The sequence below is a fragment of the Scyliorhinus torazame genome, chromosome 13 (genome assembly GCF_047496885.1).
Source record: "Scyliorhinus torazame isolate Kashiwa2021f chromosome 13, sScyTor2.1, whole genome shotgun sequence".
Lineage (NCBI taxonomy): Eukaryota > Metazoa > Chordata > Chondrichthyes > Carcharhiniformes > Scyliorhinidae > Scyliorhinus > Scyliorhinus torazame.
This window is the reverse complement of record NC_092719.1, coordinates 57,773,905-57,789,580: the sequence shown is the minus strand read 5'-3', so window position 1 is coordinate 57,789,580 and position 15,676 is coordinate 57,773,905. Positions and strand designations below refer to the sequence as shown.

Sequence of the window (15,676 nt, the reverse complement as noted above, 5' to 3'; positions counted from 1 at the left end):
GTGTGTCAATCACTGCCTGTCTGCACTCCATTGTATACATAGATGTGTATTATGACATCTCCCCCCCTTTTTTTTCCTTCTGTACTGTGTGTGTTGATATAATAAATATTAAGGTGCATGTGTGTGTGGATGTGTATATGTGCGTGACTATATACAGAATGTTCTAAAATGACCTAATGTACACAGGAAGGTGTCGCTAGTGCAGATATGGGGCAGATGAAACGGTAACAATGATATTTACAGAGGTCAAAACGATAAGGTAACACAGTTGGCCAAAGGTTCAGTCTATAAGTTTAGGCTCTGTGGCGGGCGACGAATTCTGGTTGACCGCCTCAATGGCGGATCAGGAGCCACCTGCACTTGGATAGGCGGGACCGCCGCCAATGCGGTGGTCGCAGAGGTCGGCAGGATTGCTGGTAGATCAGTGGCCCCGTGGTAGGGCACGTCTGGAGGAAGCATTGTGTGAGGCGGGACATCATGGTTAGGTGGCGGGCGTGGAACTCTCCGCAGCGCCCGTCTGTTGCGCCGTAGGAAGGAGCCATCAGCCATGCGGAGGAGGAACGATCTCGGGGCCACTTGCTTGACCACCACAGCTGTGGCGGACCAGCCGCCATCAGGCAATTGCACACGAACACGATCAGTTGGGACCAGCTCGGGGAGATCCGTGGCAAGAGCGTTGTATGTTGATTTCTGTTGGGCCCGAGACTGCTGCATCTTTTGGATTGCCGGAACTGTGGTTCGCAGAGTGCGATTCATGAGCATCTGCGTGGGAGACAACCCAGTGGACAGCAGGGATGCTCTGTATGCCGGCAGCGCCAGGTTGAAGTCGGAGCCTGAGTCTGTAGCCTTGCATAGTAATCTCTTGACGATATGGACCCCTTTTTCGGCCTTCCCATTTGACTGTGGGTAGTGGGGGCTGGAGGTTACATGACGAAAGTTGTACAGGCGGGCAAAATCAGACCATTCCTGGCTGTAAAAACAGGGACCGTTGGCACTCATCACCGTGAGCGGTATTCCATGCCTGCCAAACGTTTCTTTGCATGCTTTAGTCACCGACTTCGACGTGAGGTCGGACAGTTTCACCACTTCAGGGTAATTGGAGAAGTAGTCGACCAGGAGGACATAGTCACGCCCCTTGGCGTGGAAAAGATCGACACCGACTTTGGACCATGGGGAGGTCACTATCTCATGTTGCTGCAGAGTTTCTTTGGGTTGAGCTTGCTAAACTTTCTGGCATGTGGGGCAGTTGAGGACTGTGTTGGCAACGTCCTGGCTGATGCCCGGCCAATAGACTGCCTCTTGAGATCTGCGTCGACATTTCTCGACCCCCAGATGACCCTCATGGAGTTGGCCGAGCACCATAGCTCGTATGCTCTGCGGGATCACAATCCTATCGAGCTTCATGAGGATGCCGTCCACCACCCTCAGGTCGTCCTTGATGTTGTAAAACTGGGTACACTGTCCCTTCTGCCAGCCATTCGTGAGGTGCTGCATTGCACGCTGTGGCAGAGGATCCTTGGCCATTTCCTCACAAATTTGGATGACCGTCTCATCAGTGGCCGGAAGGTTGGAGGCACACAATTGTACCTGCGCATCGATTTGGCAGACAAAGTCAGTTTGTTCACACAGTGTGGTGATAGACCTGGAAAGGGCATCTGCAACAATGAGTTCTTTGCCTGGCGTGTACACAAGTTCAAAGTCATAGCGGCGTACCTTGAGAAGGATTTGTTGTAACCGAGGCGTCATGTCATTCAAATCCTTCTGGATTATGTGAACTAGTGGCCTGTGATCCGTCTCAGCCATGAATTTTGGGAGGCCATACACATAGTCGTGCAATTTGTCAATTCCCGTTAGCAGGCCCAGGCATTCCTTCTCGATCTGAGCGTACCGTTGCTCAGTGGGTGTCATGGCTCTGGAGGCATACGCAACTGGGGCCCATGAGGAGGAGTCATCCCGTTGGAGGAGCACTGCCCCATTACTGTCCTAGCTCACGTCAGTGGATATTTTGGTCTCTTTGGTAGGGTCGAAGGACACCAGAACCGGGGCTGTGGTGAGTTTTGCCCTCAGCTCACGCCATTCGTTCTCATGAGCGGGCAGCCACTGGAATTCCGTCGACTTTTTGACGAGATGGCAGAGGGCTGTGGAGTGTGCCACCATGTTGGGAATGAACTTCCCAAGGAAGTTGACCATCCCTAGAAAGCGGAGGACCGCCTTCTTGTCCTCTGGGGTCTTCATGGCCTTGATCGCCGAGACCTTGTCAGCATCTTGCCGCATGCCTTGCTGCGAGATGTGATCACCATGGAATTTGATTTCTGATTGACCGAACGAGCACTTGGCTCTGTTGAGTCGGAGGCCATGCTCATGGATTCTGTGGAATACCTGCTTGAGGCGATCGATGTGTTCTTGGGGAGTTGTGGACCAGATTATGACATCGTCAACATACACGCACCCCCTCGATACCGTCCATCATCTGTTCCATGATGCGGTGAAATACCTCTGAGGCAGAGATGATGCCAAAAGGCATCCAGTTGTAGCAGTAGCGACTGAACGGGGTATTGAATGTGCACAGCTTGCGACTGGATGCATCCAGCTGTATTTGCCAGAACCCCTTGGAGGCGTCCAGCTTCGTAAAGAGTTTGGAATTAACCATCTCGCTGGTCAACTCCTCTCGTTTTGGTATCAGGTAATGTTCCCTCATGATGTCGCAGTTTAAATCCTTGGGGTCGATGCAGATTCGAAGCTCCCCTGACGGCTTTGTGACGCAGACCATGGAGCTGACCCAGTCCGTGGGTTCTGTGACCTTTGATATGATGCCCTGGTCCTGAAGGTCCTGTAACTCCTGCTTGAGGCGGTCATTGAGAGGTGTCGGCACCCGAAGTGGTGCGTGGATCACAGGGGTGGCGTTTGGTTTGAGCAGGATTTTGTATCGGTATGGGAGTGTGCCCATTCCGTCGAACACGCTGTGGTAGAGCGTGATGAGGTCATCAATTTCAGCCTGGAAGTTCTCATTAGGTGAGGCCGTCGCCTGTGAGGATGACATGGTGTGGACTCGCTGAACCAAGTTCAGGAGTTTGCAGGCCCGAGCACCGAGCAGGGATGCTCTGTCAGGTCCCATAATCTCAAATCGCAGTGTCGCTTTAAATGACTTATTGGAAACTCCGAGTTGGCATGAGCCACTGGCAGCTATGGCATTGCCATTGTAGTCAAGGAGCTGGCAGACCGGTGGATGAATACTTGGTCTGGATGGTGTCGAGATCGGATTTGGAGATGAGGTTCGCCAATGCGCCGGTATCCAGTTTGAACCAGATGCGAACCTTGTTGACTGTGAGGGCAGCACACCACTCAACGCCGTGATCCACGCTGAGGATCAGGAGGTGCGTCACTGTCTTGGAGAAAGGCAGCGCATGCTTCGTAATGATGCCCAACCGGTATGGAGATTTGAGGCACGCAGCATCAGGATCTGTTGGGCTGTCGGGGTCGAAGTCTGGCATGGCCTGCTGTATTGAACGGATGCTTCTGCGCCGCGGCTGGGATCGCTGGATGCTGGGCACTGGAGCAGATCTGCAAAGGGCTGCGTAGTGGCCAAGCTTGCCACACTGTAGACACCGTTGTGTTTTTGCCGGACATTGCCGCTTTAAGTGGGCGGAGCCACAATTCGGACACATCATGACGCCAACTTCAGCGCGTTCCTTGCGCCATCGCGCATACGCAGTGTGGTCGAACGGCGTACACACCTGCGCAGTCTGGTCGTCGGTCTCGCCATCCTCTCGGTCGTGGCACGCATGCGCAGGGGCCCGGAAAAAGGGCGCGGAATGGCCACTCTCATCGATACTTAGGCCCTGCATTTGTGCGGTGGCCTGCACCCGTTCCGCCACGTGGGAGGTTAGCTTTGCCGTTTCTGCCGCCCTGATGTGGGAGTACCGATTGTTAACATGGTCGTGGAGAACGCACGTTTCGATGGCGAGGGTGAGCTGCTTGACTTTCAGGAGCTGCTGGCGACGGGAATAGGAGTGGACTCCGAAAACGATCTGATCCCGGATCATGGAATCAGTGGTCGAGTCATAGTTACATGACTGCGCGAGGATGCGGAGATGGGTCAGATAGGATTGAAAAGGTTCATCCTTACCCTGAAGCCTCTGCTGGAAAATGTACCGTTCAAAGCTCTCATTCACCTCAATGTCACAATGGCTGTCGAACTTCAGTAGGACTGTTTAAAATTTTGGCTTGTCTTCGCCTTCAGCGAATGCAAGAGTTGTAGATGTGGATGACATGGTCCCCAGCTGTGGAGAGGAATAGTGCGATTTTCCTGGCATCCGATACGGCCTCAAGATCGGTGGCTTCGAGATAGAGTTGGAACTTTTGTTTGAAGATCCTCCAATTTGCACCAAGGTTGCCGGCGATGCGGATCTGCGGAGGAGGGCGGACGTTTTCCATGTCACCGGATGGCTGTTTGCTGGTCAGCGCTGATTCACTCAAGGTAGGTCCGTCAGATTTTCAGCATCACTCAGCTGGTACCATGATGTGTTGGGTAGGCTGGGTCAAGGTGAACTGCACTTGATACAGTACTCCTGCCGTTTGTCAATGGGGTTTCCCATTGAAGCCACCCGTGCCACCGGGAAACCCATGGATGAGGGAATGCTTCTGACAGGAACAGGGAATCCCAACGGCTGGAGAATTCCGGCCATTGAAATGAGTGGACAACAAGGTGACAGATGGAGTATAATGTAGCGAGAGGCAGACCTCCAACACTTGATAAAATGCAACACGATTTTATTCAACATCCAAACTATTATACATGTTCAACTGTGGGTTGACACTATGCTGACTTGACTGGAGACCATGGGCGAAATTCTCCCCCAACGGCGCGATGTCCGCCGACTGGCGCCAAACACGGCGCCAATCAGACGGGCATCGCGCCGGCCCAAAGGTGCAGAATGCTCCGCATCTTTGGCGGCCTAGCCCCAACATTGAGGGGCTAGGCCGACGCCGGAGGGATTTCCGCCCCGCCAGCTGGCGGAAATGGCGTTTGTTGCCCCGCCAGCTGGCGTGGAAATGCGGCTCATGCGCGGGAGCGTCAGAAGCCGCTGACAGTTTCCCGGCGCATGCGCGGGAGCGACAGCGGCCGCTGTCAGTTTCCCACGCATGCGCAGTGGGGAGAGTCTCTTCCGCCTCCGCCATGGTGGAGGCTGTGGCGGAGGCGGAAGGGAAAGAGTGCCCCCACGGCACAGGCCCGCCCGCGGATCGGTGGGCCCCGATCGTGGGCCAAGCCACTGTGGGGGCACCCCCCGGGGTCAGATCACCCCGCGTCCCCCCCCCAGGACCCCGGAGCCCGCCCACGCCGCCTGGTCCCGCCGGTAAATACCAGGTTTGATTTACGCCGGCGGGACAGGCAATTTCTGGGCGGGACTTCGGCCCATCCGGGCCGGAGAATCCAGCGGGGGGGGTCCTGCCAACCGGCGCGGCCCGATTCCCGCCCCTGCCCAATCTCCGGTACCGGAGACTTCGGCGGGGGCGGGGGCGGGATTCACGGCGGCCAACGGCCATTCTCCGACCCGGCGGGGGGTCGGAGAATGACGCCCCTGATACTAGCCTGACCAGACTAACCTAGCTACCACATGGTGTAGGCACTGGCCAGCTCACGAGCTCTGACTGTCTCAGAGGCTGGGTCCCGAGAGAGCGGGAAAACAGGTGCCCTCTGGCTTTATAGTGGTCGTGTCCTGTCTGGTGATTGGCTGCTCTGTTCTGTGTGCTCACTGGTCACCCTGTGTGTCAATCACTGCCTGTCTGCACTCCATTATATATATAGATGTATATTATGACAGGTTTGTTATTTAAATATTATAACGAGGCTCCATGCCTCGGAATGAACCACCATTTTAAATCTAACCACATTCAGCTTTCAGGCCTCGTGAAGCCCGGCGGTTAAAGGGAAGCAAGGACTGTCGATGTCAGAATGTAGATGACTGTTCCATTTCCTGCTGCATGCATGTTTACCTTCTTAACCTTCCCCTCACAATTAGACAACCCCCAATCTTTATGACCTCACCTGACCCTTCCAATCTCCTTTTGTCCTCAAACATGATCTCCCCACCACATCCCCTGCCTCCTCCAACCCCGTACCTAACAGGCCTCAACCGTGACTGAACGGTTTTTCCACACTTCTGCTCTTACTCCATCCCAGAATCCTGAAAGGGTACACGGGAGAATTCAGAATGTCCAAATTACCTAACAGCATGTCTTTCAGGACTTGTGGGAGGAAACCGGAACACCCGGAGGAAACCCACGCAGGCACGGGGAGAACGTGCAGACTCCGCACAGACAGTGACCCAAGCCAGGAATCGAACCTGGGGCCCTGGCATTGTGAAGCAACAGTGCTAACCACTGTGCCACCGTGCCACCCATTTAAAGGATCATCCTGTGTCATTTCCACCACTTCAACAAGCTGCCACCATCTTGAGTGTGTGAATAAATAATCCTCTTTGTTTAAACCCATAAAAGCCTGCTGCTGGCACTTTTAAATTTACTGCACAATAACAGGGTTTTAGAAATACACACACCTACCTTTTCAAAATAATCTACACTGATTATGGACAGAAGGGAAGGTAATTGGGGGTTTCAGTCTATTTCTCTCCTCCACCAAAATGAATAACCTCCCTCCCACTTCCCCACATTATACTCCATCTGTCACCTTGTTGTCCACTCATTTCTGTGGCCGGAATTCTCCAGCCGTTGGGATTCCCTGTTCCTGTCAGAAGCATTCCCTCATCCATGGGTTTCCCGGTGGCATGGGTGGCTTCAATGGGAAATCCCATTGACAAGCTGTGGGAGTGCTGTATCCTACCACCAGCAACTGGCACTCCACCCGGAAATAGGGGGCTGGGAGACTGGAGAATCTAGCCCGATATCTCTCTGCATCCTCTTTGTGCCCTCTCTCCGCTTACTTTTCCACCTAGCTTTGTATTGTCAACAAAATTGCATACAGTAATCTCTGTCTCTTCATTGAAGTCATTAATATAGATCATAAATAGCTAAGGCCCCAGCACTAATGTTCCTGACACTCCACTATTCAGAGCCTGCCAACTTGAAAATGCCCCATTTATCTCTGCTCTCAGCATCTGGTCCATTAACCAATCCATGCTCCCGTATTACCTCCAACTCCATAAGCTCTTACCTTTAAAGCTCTTACCTTTCACCTTAAGCTGTTGTATGGCATCTTATTGTATGCCATTTGGAAATCCAAGCATGTTAGGCTGAATTCTCCGCCGTCGGGATTCTCCATTCTGCCAGCAGCCCGGGGGTTTCCCGACGGCGTGGGGCTGCCCCACTATGGGAAACCCCATTGACCAGCCGGCGAAATGGAGAATCCCGATGGCGTGTGTTATATTACTTGGAATAATATATGTTACTCATTTGTTTATGCCAAGTTGTACTGAACTTTGATGATGATGATGAATACTCAAAGTTGTCCAGTGCTAACAAATAATTTATTGAGTAAATAATCTATTAACTTGTGTGTTTGAGACTTCAATATTTTTACTAGTAGTCAAATTAAACAAGATAGAATTAGGTTAACTATGAATATTATACTTTGCACTCTGAGCTAACTATACTCTGTTCTCTAGCCACAACACACGCGAAGAGAGCGGTAAAACAGATTGAGCTTGTATTTATACTCCCTGATGGTGTTGCTCTCTAGTGATCCTCTGACTGTACTGACTACATATTAACCCTTCATGTATATACATATACAGAGATCACTACATCCCCCTTTTTTTATGTTACATATTTTCTATATGCTGTAAAAAAATTGTACATAGAGATACAATGCAGTTTGTAATGCATTATACAGAGGCAATGAATCAATCAGTTCAATGGTCACAAACTTAAACAATTGAGTTAATGTCGTCTTCTGCTTGATCTCGGTTGACTTGGAGGAGTTGAGATTTTAATGTCCTTCTGATCAATGTCAGCTGGTTTTGTAATATTCAAGTGTTGCTGGGTGAGTGATTCACGTAAGTTCAATGTGGGAAATACAGGTTTAGGAATTTGTATTTTTAATAGGTCTTGCCGATTTTGTCGAAGTAGTACACCCTCTGCAGCCGTGACAAGATATGAATGTGGCACTACTTGTCTGATCACTGTAGCAGTTTGAGACCATCCTCCATCTGGATTTCGAAGTCGAACGATATCATCTTCTGTTTGTGGTTTCAGTGGAATCGCATGTAGATCATGATACTGTCGTTGTTTGTTGCGTTGTTGTTTGATCTTACTCAGTACATACAATTGATCTGGATTGCTGATTTGTATTGTGGGCAGCATTGTTCTCACATCACGACTGAAAAGCATTTGAGCCGGAGTCAGGCCTGAGCTTAACGGTGAGGCTCTATATGAAAGTAAAGTCAAGTGATTATCGGATTGCGAATCATTCGCCTTGCTTATTAGTTGCTTAATAATGTGTGCATCTTTCTCGACTTTGCCATTTGACTGAGGAAAGTGTGGACTCGAGGTGATATGGTTAAAATTGTATCGTTTGGAGAAATCTGTCCACTCCCAGCTCGCAAAGCAAGGACCTTTATTGGACATAACCGTTTGCGGAATCCCATGTCTCGAAAATGTCTCCCTACAAGTCTTAATTGCTGACGAGGAAGTGAGACCTGGAAGTTTCACAGTTCAGGAAAATTGGAGTAGTAGTCTATGATGAGAACATAGTCTCTACCTTTAGCATGGAACAAATCAATGCGTGCTTTCGCCCACGGTGACGCAGCTATTTCATGCTGCTGGAGTGTCTCCTTACATTGTGCCGGTTGATATTTTTGACACGTGGCACATGCCATTATCATGTCGGTTATCTCTTTATTTATCCCAGGCCAATATACAGCCTGCCGTGCTCTTCTCTTGCATTTCTCGATTCCGAGATGTCCCTCGTGAATCTTGCTGAGCATCTCTGACCTGAGAGTTAACGGAATGACAATCTGGTCATTACTGAGTAACAATCCATCCACGACTGTCAGTTCTGCCTGTATGTTTTGGAACTGTGGGCAGTGTCCCTTTGGCCAACCATGTTTGAGATGATGTATTACTTTTAGCAAGGTCGCATCTTTTTGTGTCTCTAGGCGAGTTTGCTGCAACGTCTCGTCAGATATATCGTCAATGGACTCAGGAGGTGAGTTTTCAGTATTGATGGATCTAGATAGTGTGTCAGCTACGAAGAGGACCTTTCCTGGAGTGTAGACTAGTGGGAAATCATACCTCCTCAACGTCATCATCATTTGTTGCAGGCAAGGAGTCATGTCATTTAGGGTTTTTTCAATTATATTGACTTGTGGTCTGTGATCCGTTTCTATGATGAGTGTAGGAAGCCCGTATACATAGTCGTGAAATTTCATGATGCCTGTGATCAGCCTATGACACTCTTTTTCAATTTGTGCATTCCTGCACACTGTGGCGGTCATCGCTCTGGACGCGTATGCTACTGGAACCCAGTCTATTTGGTTGTCTTGTTGCAGAAGCACTGCACCCATTCCACCCTGACCGGTGTCGGTGGAGATCTTTGTAGGTTTGGTTGGATCAAAAAAAATCAGAATTGGAGATGTCATCAGTTGATGCTTGAGGTCCACCATTTTTCTTGGTGCGTGGAGTCCATTCAAATTCTGTAGTCTTCCTGATTAAGTTTCGTAGAGCTGACGTCCTCGCTGACAAGTTAGATACAAATTTACCTAAGAGATTACTGAATCCTAGAAATCGAAGCACAGCTTTTTTATCTTTCGGCTGCTGCATGTTCTGGATTGCAGCTATCTTTTCGTTATCTGGCCTGAAACCTTGAGCTGATATTATATCACCCAAGAAATGTAAAGATGAATGTGCAAACGTGCACTTTGATTGCTTGAGTTTCAGTCCATGTTGGTGGATTCTGTGAAACACTTTTCTTAACCTGGCAATATGGTCTTCTTCCGTAGTCGACAAATGATAATGTCATCTACATATACACTGACATCTTCAATATCCTCCGTCATCTGCTCCATGATTCTGTGAAAGATTTCAGAGGCCTGGCCAGCACGGTGGCGCAGTGGGTTAGCCCTGTTGCCTCACGGCGCCGAGGTCCCAGGTTCGATCCCGGCTCTGGGTCACTGTCCGTGTGGAGTTTGCACATTCTCCCCGTGTTTGCATGTTTCGCCCCCACAACCCAAAGATGTGCAAGTAGGTGGATTGGCCACGCTAAATTGCCCCTTAATTGCAAAAAATGAATTGGGAACTCGAAATTTTTTTTTAAAAGATTTCAGAGGCTGAGATTATCTCGAAAGGCATGATATTAAAACAGTCACGTCCAAATGGAGTGATGAACGTACAGAGCAATTTACTTGAATCATCTAGCTGCATCTGCCAGAAACCTTGTGAAGCGTCGAGTTTGGTAAAAATGCGAGCATTTGCCATCTCACAAGTTACCTCCTCTCGCTTGGGGGTAGGGTAGTGTTCCCTACAGATATTCTTGCTCAGATCCTTGGGATCTATACAGATTCTGAGATCACCTGAAGGTTTCTTGACGCAGACTAACGAGCTGACCCAGTCAGTCGGTTGCGTGGCTCTTGAGATGATTCCTTGAGACTGTGATCGTTGTAATTCTGCTTTTAGCCTTTCGCGCATGGCGGATGAATGACAGGTTTTGCATCCTTCTTGAGCAACATTTTGTATTGGTATGGTAGTGTACCCATACCTCGAAATACGTCAGGGTATTCACTAAGCTGTTGCTGGATGTCATCGTCCAGTCGTGATGTGTCTTTGGTATTCATGAAGATTCTTTGGACAAACAGCAAGTCCTTGCAGGCTTGAGCACCTAACAGTGAAGATTTCTGGTAGTCCACAATCTCAAAACGTAGTACTTTCTTGACCTTCTTATTGACTACTTTCAAATGGCAGGATCCTCTGGAAGCAATCTGGTTGCCATTGTAGTCTTTCAACTTACATGCAGCAGGTAGCATCTCGTGTTCCCCTGGGATTGATGTGAGATCTTTGCTTGTCATCAAGTTTGCTGAAATGCCAGTGTCAAGTTTGAATAGGATTGGGAAATTATTTACTTGTACTGTTGATGTCCATTCACTGTTGGAGTCAATGTAATTTATTGGTTGAGTAGCCTTGGTTGTTGCTTGAAGTTCCTCCACTGTGTCTATGATTCCGATGAAGACATTTCTCACTCTTATTAGCCTCTTGGATGTGCCATATTTCTGGGGCATCATTCTCCGACCCCCCGCCGGGTCGGAGAATGGCCGTTGGCCGCCGTGAATCCCGCCCCCGCCGAAGTCTCTGGTACCGGAGATTGGGCGGGGGCGGGAATCAGGCCGCGCCGGTTGGCGGGACCCCCCGCTCAATTCTCCGGCCCAGATGGGCCGAAGTCCCGCCCAGAAATTGCCTGTCCCGCCGGCGTAAATCAAACCTGGTATTTACCGGCGGGACCAGGCGGCGTGGGAGGGCTCCAGGGTCCTGGGGGGGGGGCGCGGGGTGATCTGACCCCGGGGGGTGCCCCCACGGTGGCCTGGCCTGCGATCGGGGCCCACCGATCCGCGGGCGGGCCTGTGCCATGGGGGCACTCTTTCCCTTCCGCCTCCGCCATGGCCTCCACCATGGCGGAGGCGGAAGAGACTCTCCCCACTGCGCATGCGTGGGAAACTGTCGGTGGCCGCTGACGCTCCCGCGCATGCGCCGCATTTCCGCGCCAGCTGGCGGGGCACCAAACGCCATTTACGCCAGCTGGCGGGGCAACAAACGCCATTTCCGCCAGCTGGCGGGGCGGAAATCCCTCCGGCGTCGGCCTAGCCCCTCAATGTTGGGGCTCGGCCCCCAAAGATGCGGAGCATTCCGCACCTTTAGGCCAGCGCGATGCCCGTCTGATTGGCGCCATTTTTGGCGCTAGTCGGCGGACATCGCACCGTTGGGGGAGAATTTCACCCCTGATATGTAAATTGGGAATTCTACTGTGAAGACGCTGTCTCTAGAGATAGATTTAGATTTAGATTTATTGTCACCTGTACCGAGGTACAGTGAAAAGTATCATTCTGTGTACAGTCCAGGCAGATCATTCCATACATGGAAAATATAGGACATACGATAAACACACAATGTAATGACATAGACATTGGGTGAAGCATACAGAGTGTAATGCTACACAGCAGAGAAGATGCATAGAGAGATCAGTTCAGTCCATAAGAGGGTAATTCAGGAGTCTGGTAACAGCTGGGAAGAACTGTTTTTGAATCTGTTGGTGCGTGTTCTCAGACCTTCTGTATCTCCTGCCCGATGGAAGAGGTTGGAAGAGAGAATAACCAAGGTGGGAGGGGTCTTTGATTATGCTGCCCACTTTCCCAATGCAGCGGGAGATGTAGGCAGAGTTAATTGATGGGAGGGGAGTTTGCTTAATGGACTGGGCTGTGTCACCACTCACTGTCGTTTCTTACGGTCTTGTGCCAAGCAGTTGCCATACCAGGCTGTGATGCAGCAAGATAGGATACTTTCTATGGTGCATCTATACAAATAGGTAGCTGAAACAGTTACAGATATACAACTTTGCCCAACTTTGAGCAATGCTATAGCAGAACTATTTGTATTTTACAGAAGATTATCTCTCTTGCATATTCCTGAACAGTACTTCGAAGCAATACTATTTCAATTACTTTTAACTTTCTCTTCTTCCTAACATTCCCTTGAACACACTACACTGTTCAGCAGTCTTGCATATATATAAATGAACTGAAAAAGGTCAAAAGAGATCATTGTTTTGTATGATCCCTCTCCAAACACATGACTGTGTATTTCTTACCTACCATTTTGACCATAATAAAAATAAATACCAAAATTAATAATTGAACCCAAGAGAAAAATGGAATGCTGTCTTCTGAATTTACAGTTTGATGAGTAAATTCCCCGTGCTAGAGCATTCCAGAAAGATCTTATCATTCACATTATTTTTTACTGATGCATTTTGGCTCTCACCTAAGTTATGTCTCAGTGACTGGGAATTAGAACACTATTGTACTTTACTCTGATATCCATACCAAACGTTTCCAAATCAGATGCCACAAGAGTCAAATGCAAGTCAAAAAATTATCCTTCAATGGCAACAACTTGCATTTTTTGGGTGGGTGGTTCTCCAGTCTCGTCCATGCCGGGATCCGATGTGAGTGAGAACGGGGAATTTGATTTTCCAGCCAAAACCTCTTCACTTTCAGCAGCGCAGGGAAAACTCAGCCAAAAACGAGGATGACAGATTTCGGCCATAGAGTCTTTCTAACTCAGTAAAACAGCTCAATGTTTTTCACATGAGCATAACCACACAAAGTTTGACTCCAAGCCACATAATATGATATTGGGACAGATGACTAAAGAGGTACATTTTAAGGAACATTATAAAGCAGGAAAGTGAGGTGGAGGGGCAAAGAGATTTAAGGAGGGGATCCCAGAGCTTAGGCCTTGGCAGTTGAAGGCCAATGCTGGAGGGAATTGAAGTAGCGCAAAGATCTTGGAGGGTTGTAAGGCTGAAGGAAATTGCAGAGAGAGAACAGACTGAGACGACAGAGAGATTGAAAAACAGGGATACGAATCTAAAAAAATAACCACCACCTTCAGATGAGTAAGACTTGCTGCAACAATCTGTTTTTTTTCCATTTTCCCAGACATTGCACCTACATCCTAATTAAGAATTGTCCTACAGTTGGAATAGACAGTATATGAATGTTATTCTACCCTCATCTATGTTATGTATTTACAGCATTGGTAAATGTTGCCCACACTCAAGAGGACTGCAATGCTGGTTCTTGTTACCCACCTCTTGGAGACCTGCTTGTGGGGCGCAGCAGTCAGCTATCTGCTTCCTCAACTTGTGGTCTGAATGGGCCCGAAAAGTATTGCATCCTTGGTCACCTACAGGTCAGTTCATACTTTTCAAATCACTCAGTTTTAACTTAATATTCTGCATTAGCATTCCACCTTGACCCGCAATCATACAGTAAGTCGTAAATTAATGACAAGCATGGTTTAAGAAGTTTAACAGTGGCTCAAGAAGGCAACTCATCACTACTTTCAAAAGGGCGATTAGAAACGGGCAGTAAGTGCTGATCTAATCTACATGCCATGAACAAATAATATAAATATTACATTTAGTGTATCTAGTTTCGTCTGGATTAAATGTTGGGGGTTTTGAAAGGAAAAATATTTGAAGCTATTTTGAATTGTGTCAAATATTATGAATAATGTACCTGATTATAGTCTGTCCCAGGCAGGGAGGTTTTAGATTTCAGAATCGATGTAGTACTATGGAGGGAGCCCAGATGCAACATCAGCGGGGATTCTCTCCTACCCGGCGGGGCGGGCGGACCCGGCGGGATGGAGTGGCGGGAACCACTCCGGTGTCGGGCCGCCCCAAAGGTGCGGAGACCCGCACCTTTAGGGGCCAAGCCCTCACCTTGAGGGGCTAGGCCCGCACCGGAGTAGTTGGCGCGCCGCTGGCCGGTGGGAAAGGCGGGGCCGAAGGGACTCTGCTGGCCGGCGGAAGTCCGCGCATGCACGGGAGCGTCAACGGTTGCTGACGTTATCCCCGCGCATGCGCAGGGGGGGGTCACTTCCGCATCGGCCATCGTGGCGGCTATGGCTGAGGCGGAAGGAAAAGAGTGCCCCCACGGCACAGGCCCGCCCATGGATCGGTGGGCCCCGATCGCGGGCCAGGCCACCGGGGGGGCACCCCCTGGGGCCAGATGGCTCCGCGCACTCCCCAGGACCCCGGAGCCCGCCCGCGCCGCCAGTCCCGCTGGTAAGGTAGGTGGTTTGATTCACGCCGGCGGGACTGGCATGACAGCAGCGGGACTTCGGCCCATCGCGGGCCGGAGAATCGCCGGAGGGGGCCCGCCGACCGCCGCAATTCCCACCCCGGCTGAATTTTCGGTGCCAGAGAATTTGGCGGCCGGCGGGGGCGGGATTCACACCCCGGTGATTCTCCGGCCTGGCGGGGGGTCAGAGAATCCCGCCCATCATAACCATAACAGAAAACCTTAAATCCTCAATAATTCTGTTAAGATGAAATAGTGACAAGCTGAAAAAGTGATGACAGAACCAGGTTGAGAAGTACATGTAAAAGCAAAATAGTGCAGACACTGGAAATCTGAAATAAAAACAGAAAATGCTGGATAAACTCAGCAGGTCTGGCAGCATCTGTGGAGAGAGAAACAGAATTAACATTTTGAGTCCATTGACCCTTCTACAGAACTGAAAAGGGCTAGAAATATAATGAATTTTATACTTGGAGCGGGAGGGGTCGTGCAGAATGGATAGTCAGTGATAGATCGGAGCTAAGGAGAGATTGACAAGATGTCATGGGCATAAGACAAATGGGCTGTTAATGGTGCCAGTAGGGACTGGAGAGTGCAGATAAGATAGCAGAATGTGTTAATAGGAGATCAAAGGTCAGTGCTCAGTGTAAGTAAAACTGACCAAGAGACAGTGACCGTGTGGGGAGGGGTGGTGTTGTGTTGGGTTGTGTTTCTCTCTCCGTAGAATGCTGCCAGACCTGCTGAGAAGTACATATGTTTTGTTCCTATCACCAAGTTCCGTTTTTATTGAATAAAACACTTCAACTGATCAGCAATTTAATTTAGTCAAGAAACATACAACTCTCCAAAGAGAAAATGCTGGGAAA

At 49.6% G+C, this 15,676-nt stretch overlaps 1 protein-coding gene across 2 annotated transcripts in view; it reads left to right on the top strand.

Annotated features, from left to right (window-relative positions):
• Nucleotides 1-15,676, top strand: part of lamb4 (laminin, beta 4) — a 195,876-nt gene that overhangs the window by 19,301 nt on the left and 160,899 nt on the right. For both annotated transcript variants that reach the window (XM_072471583.1, XM_072471584.1), the window contains exon 3: nucleotides 13,757-13,914. In XM_072471583.1, the coding sequence (XP_072327684.1) occupies nucleotides 13,757-13,914 (158 nt within the window). The remainder of the gene's footprint in view (nucleotides 1-13,756; nucleotides 13,915-15,676) is intronic.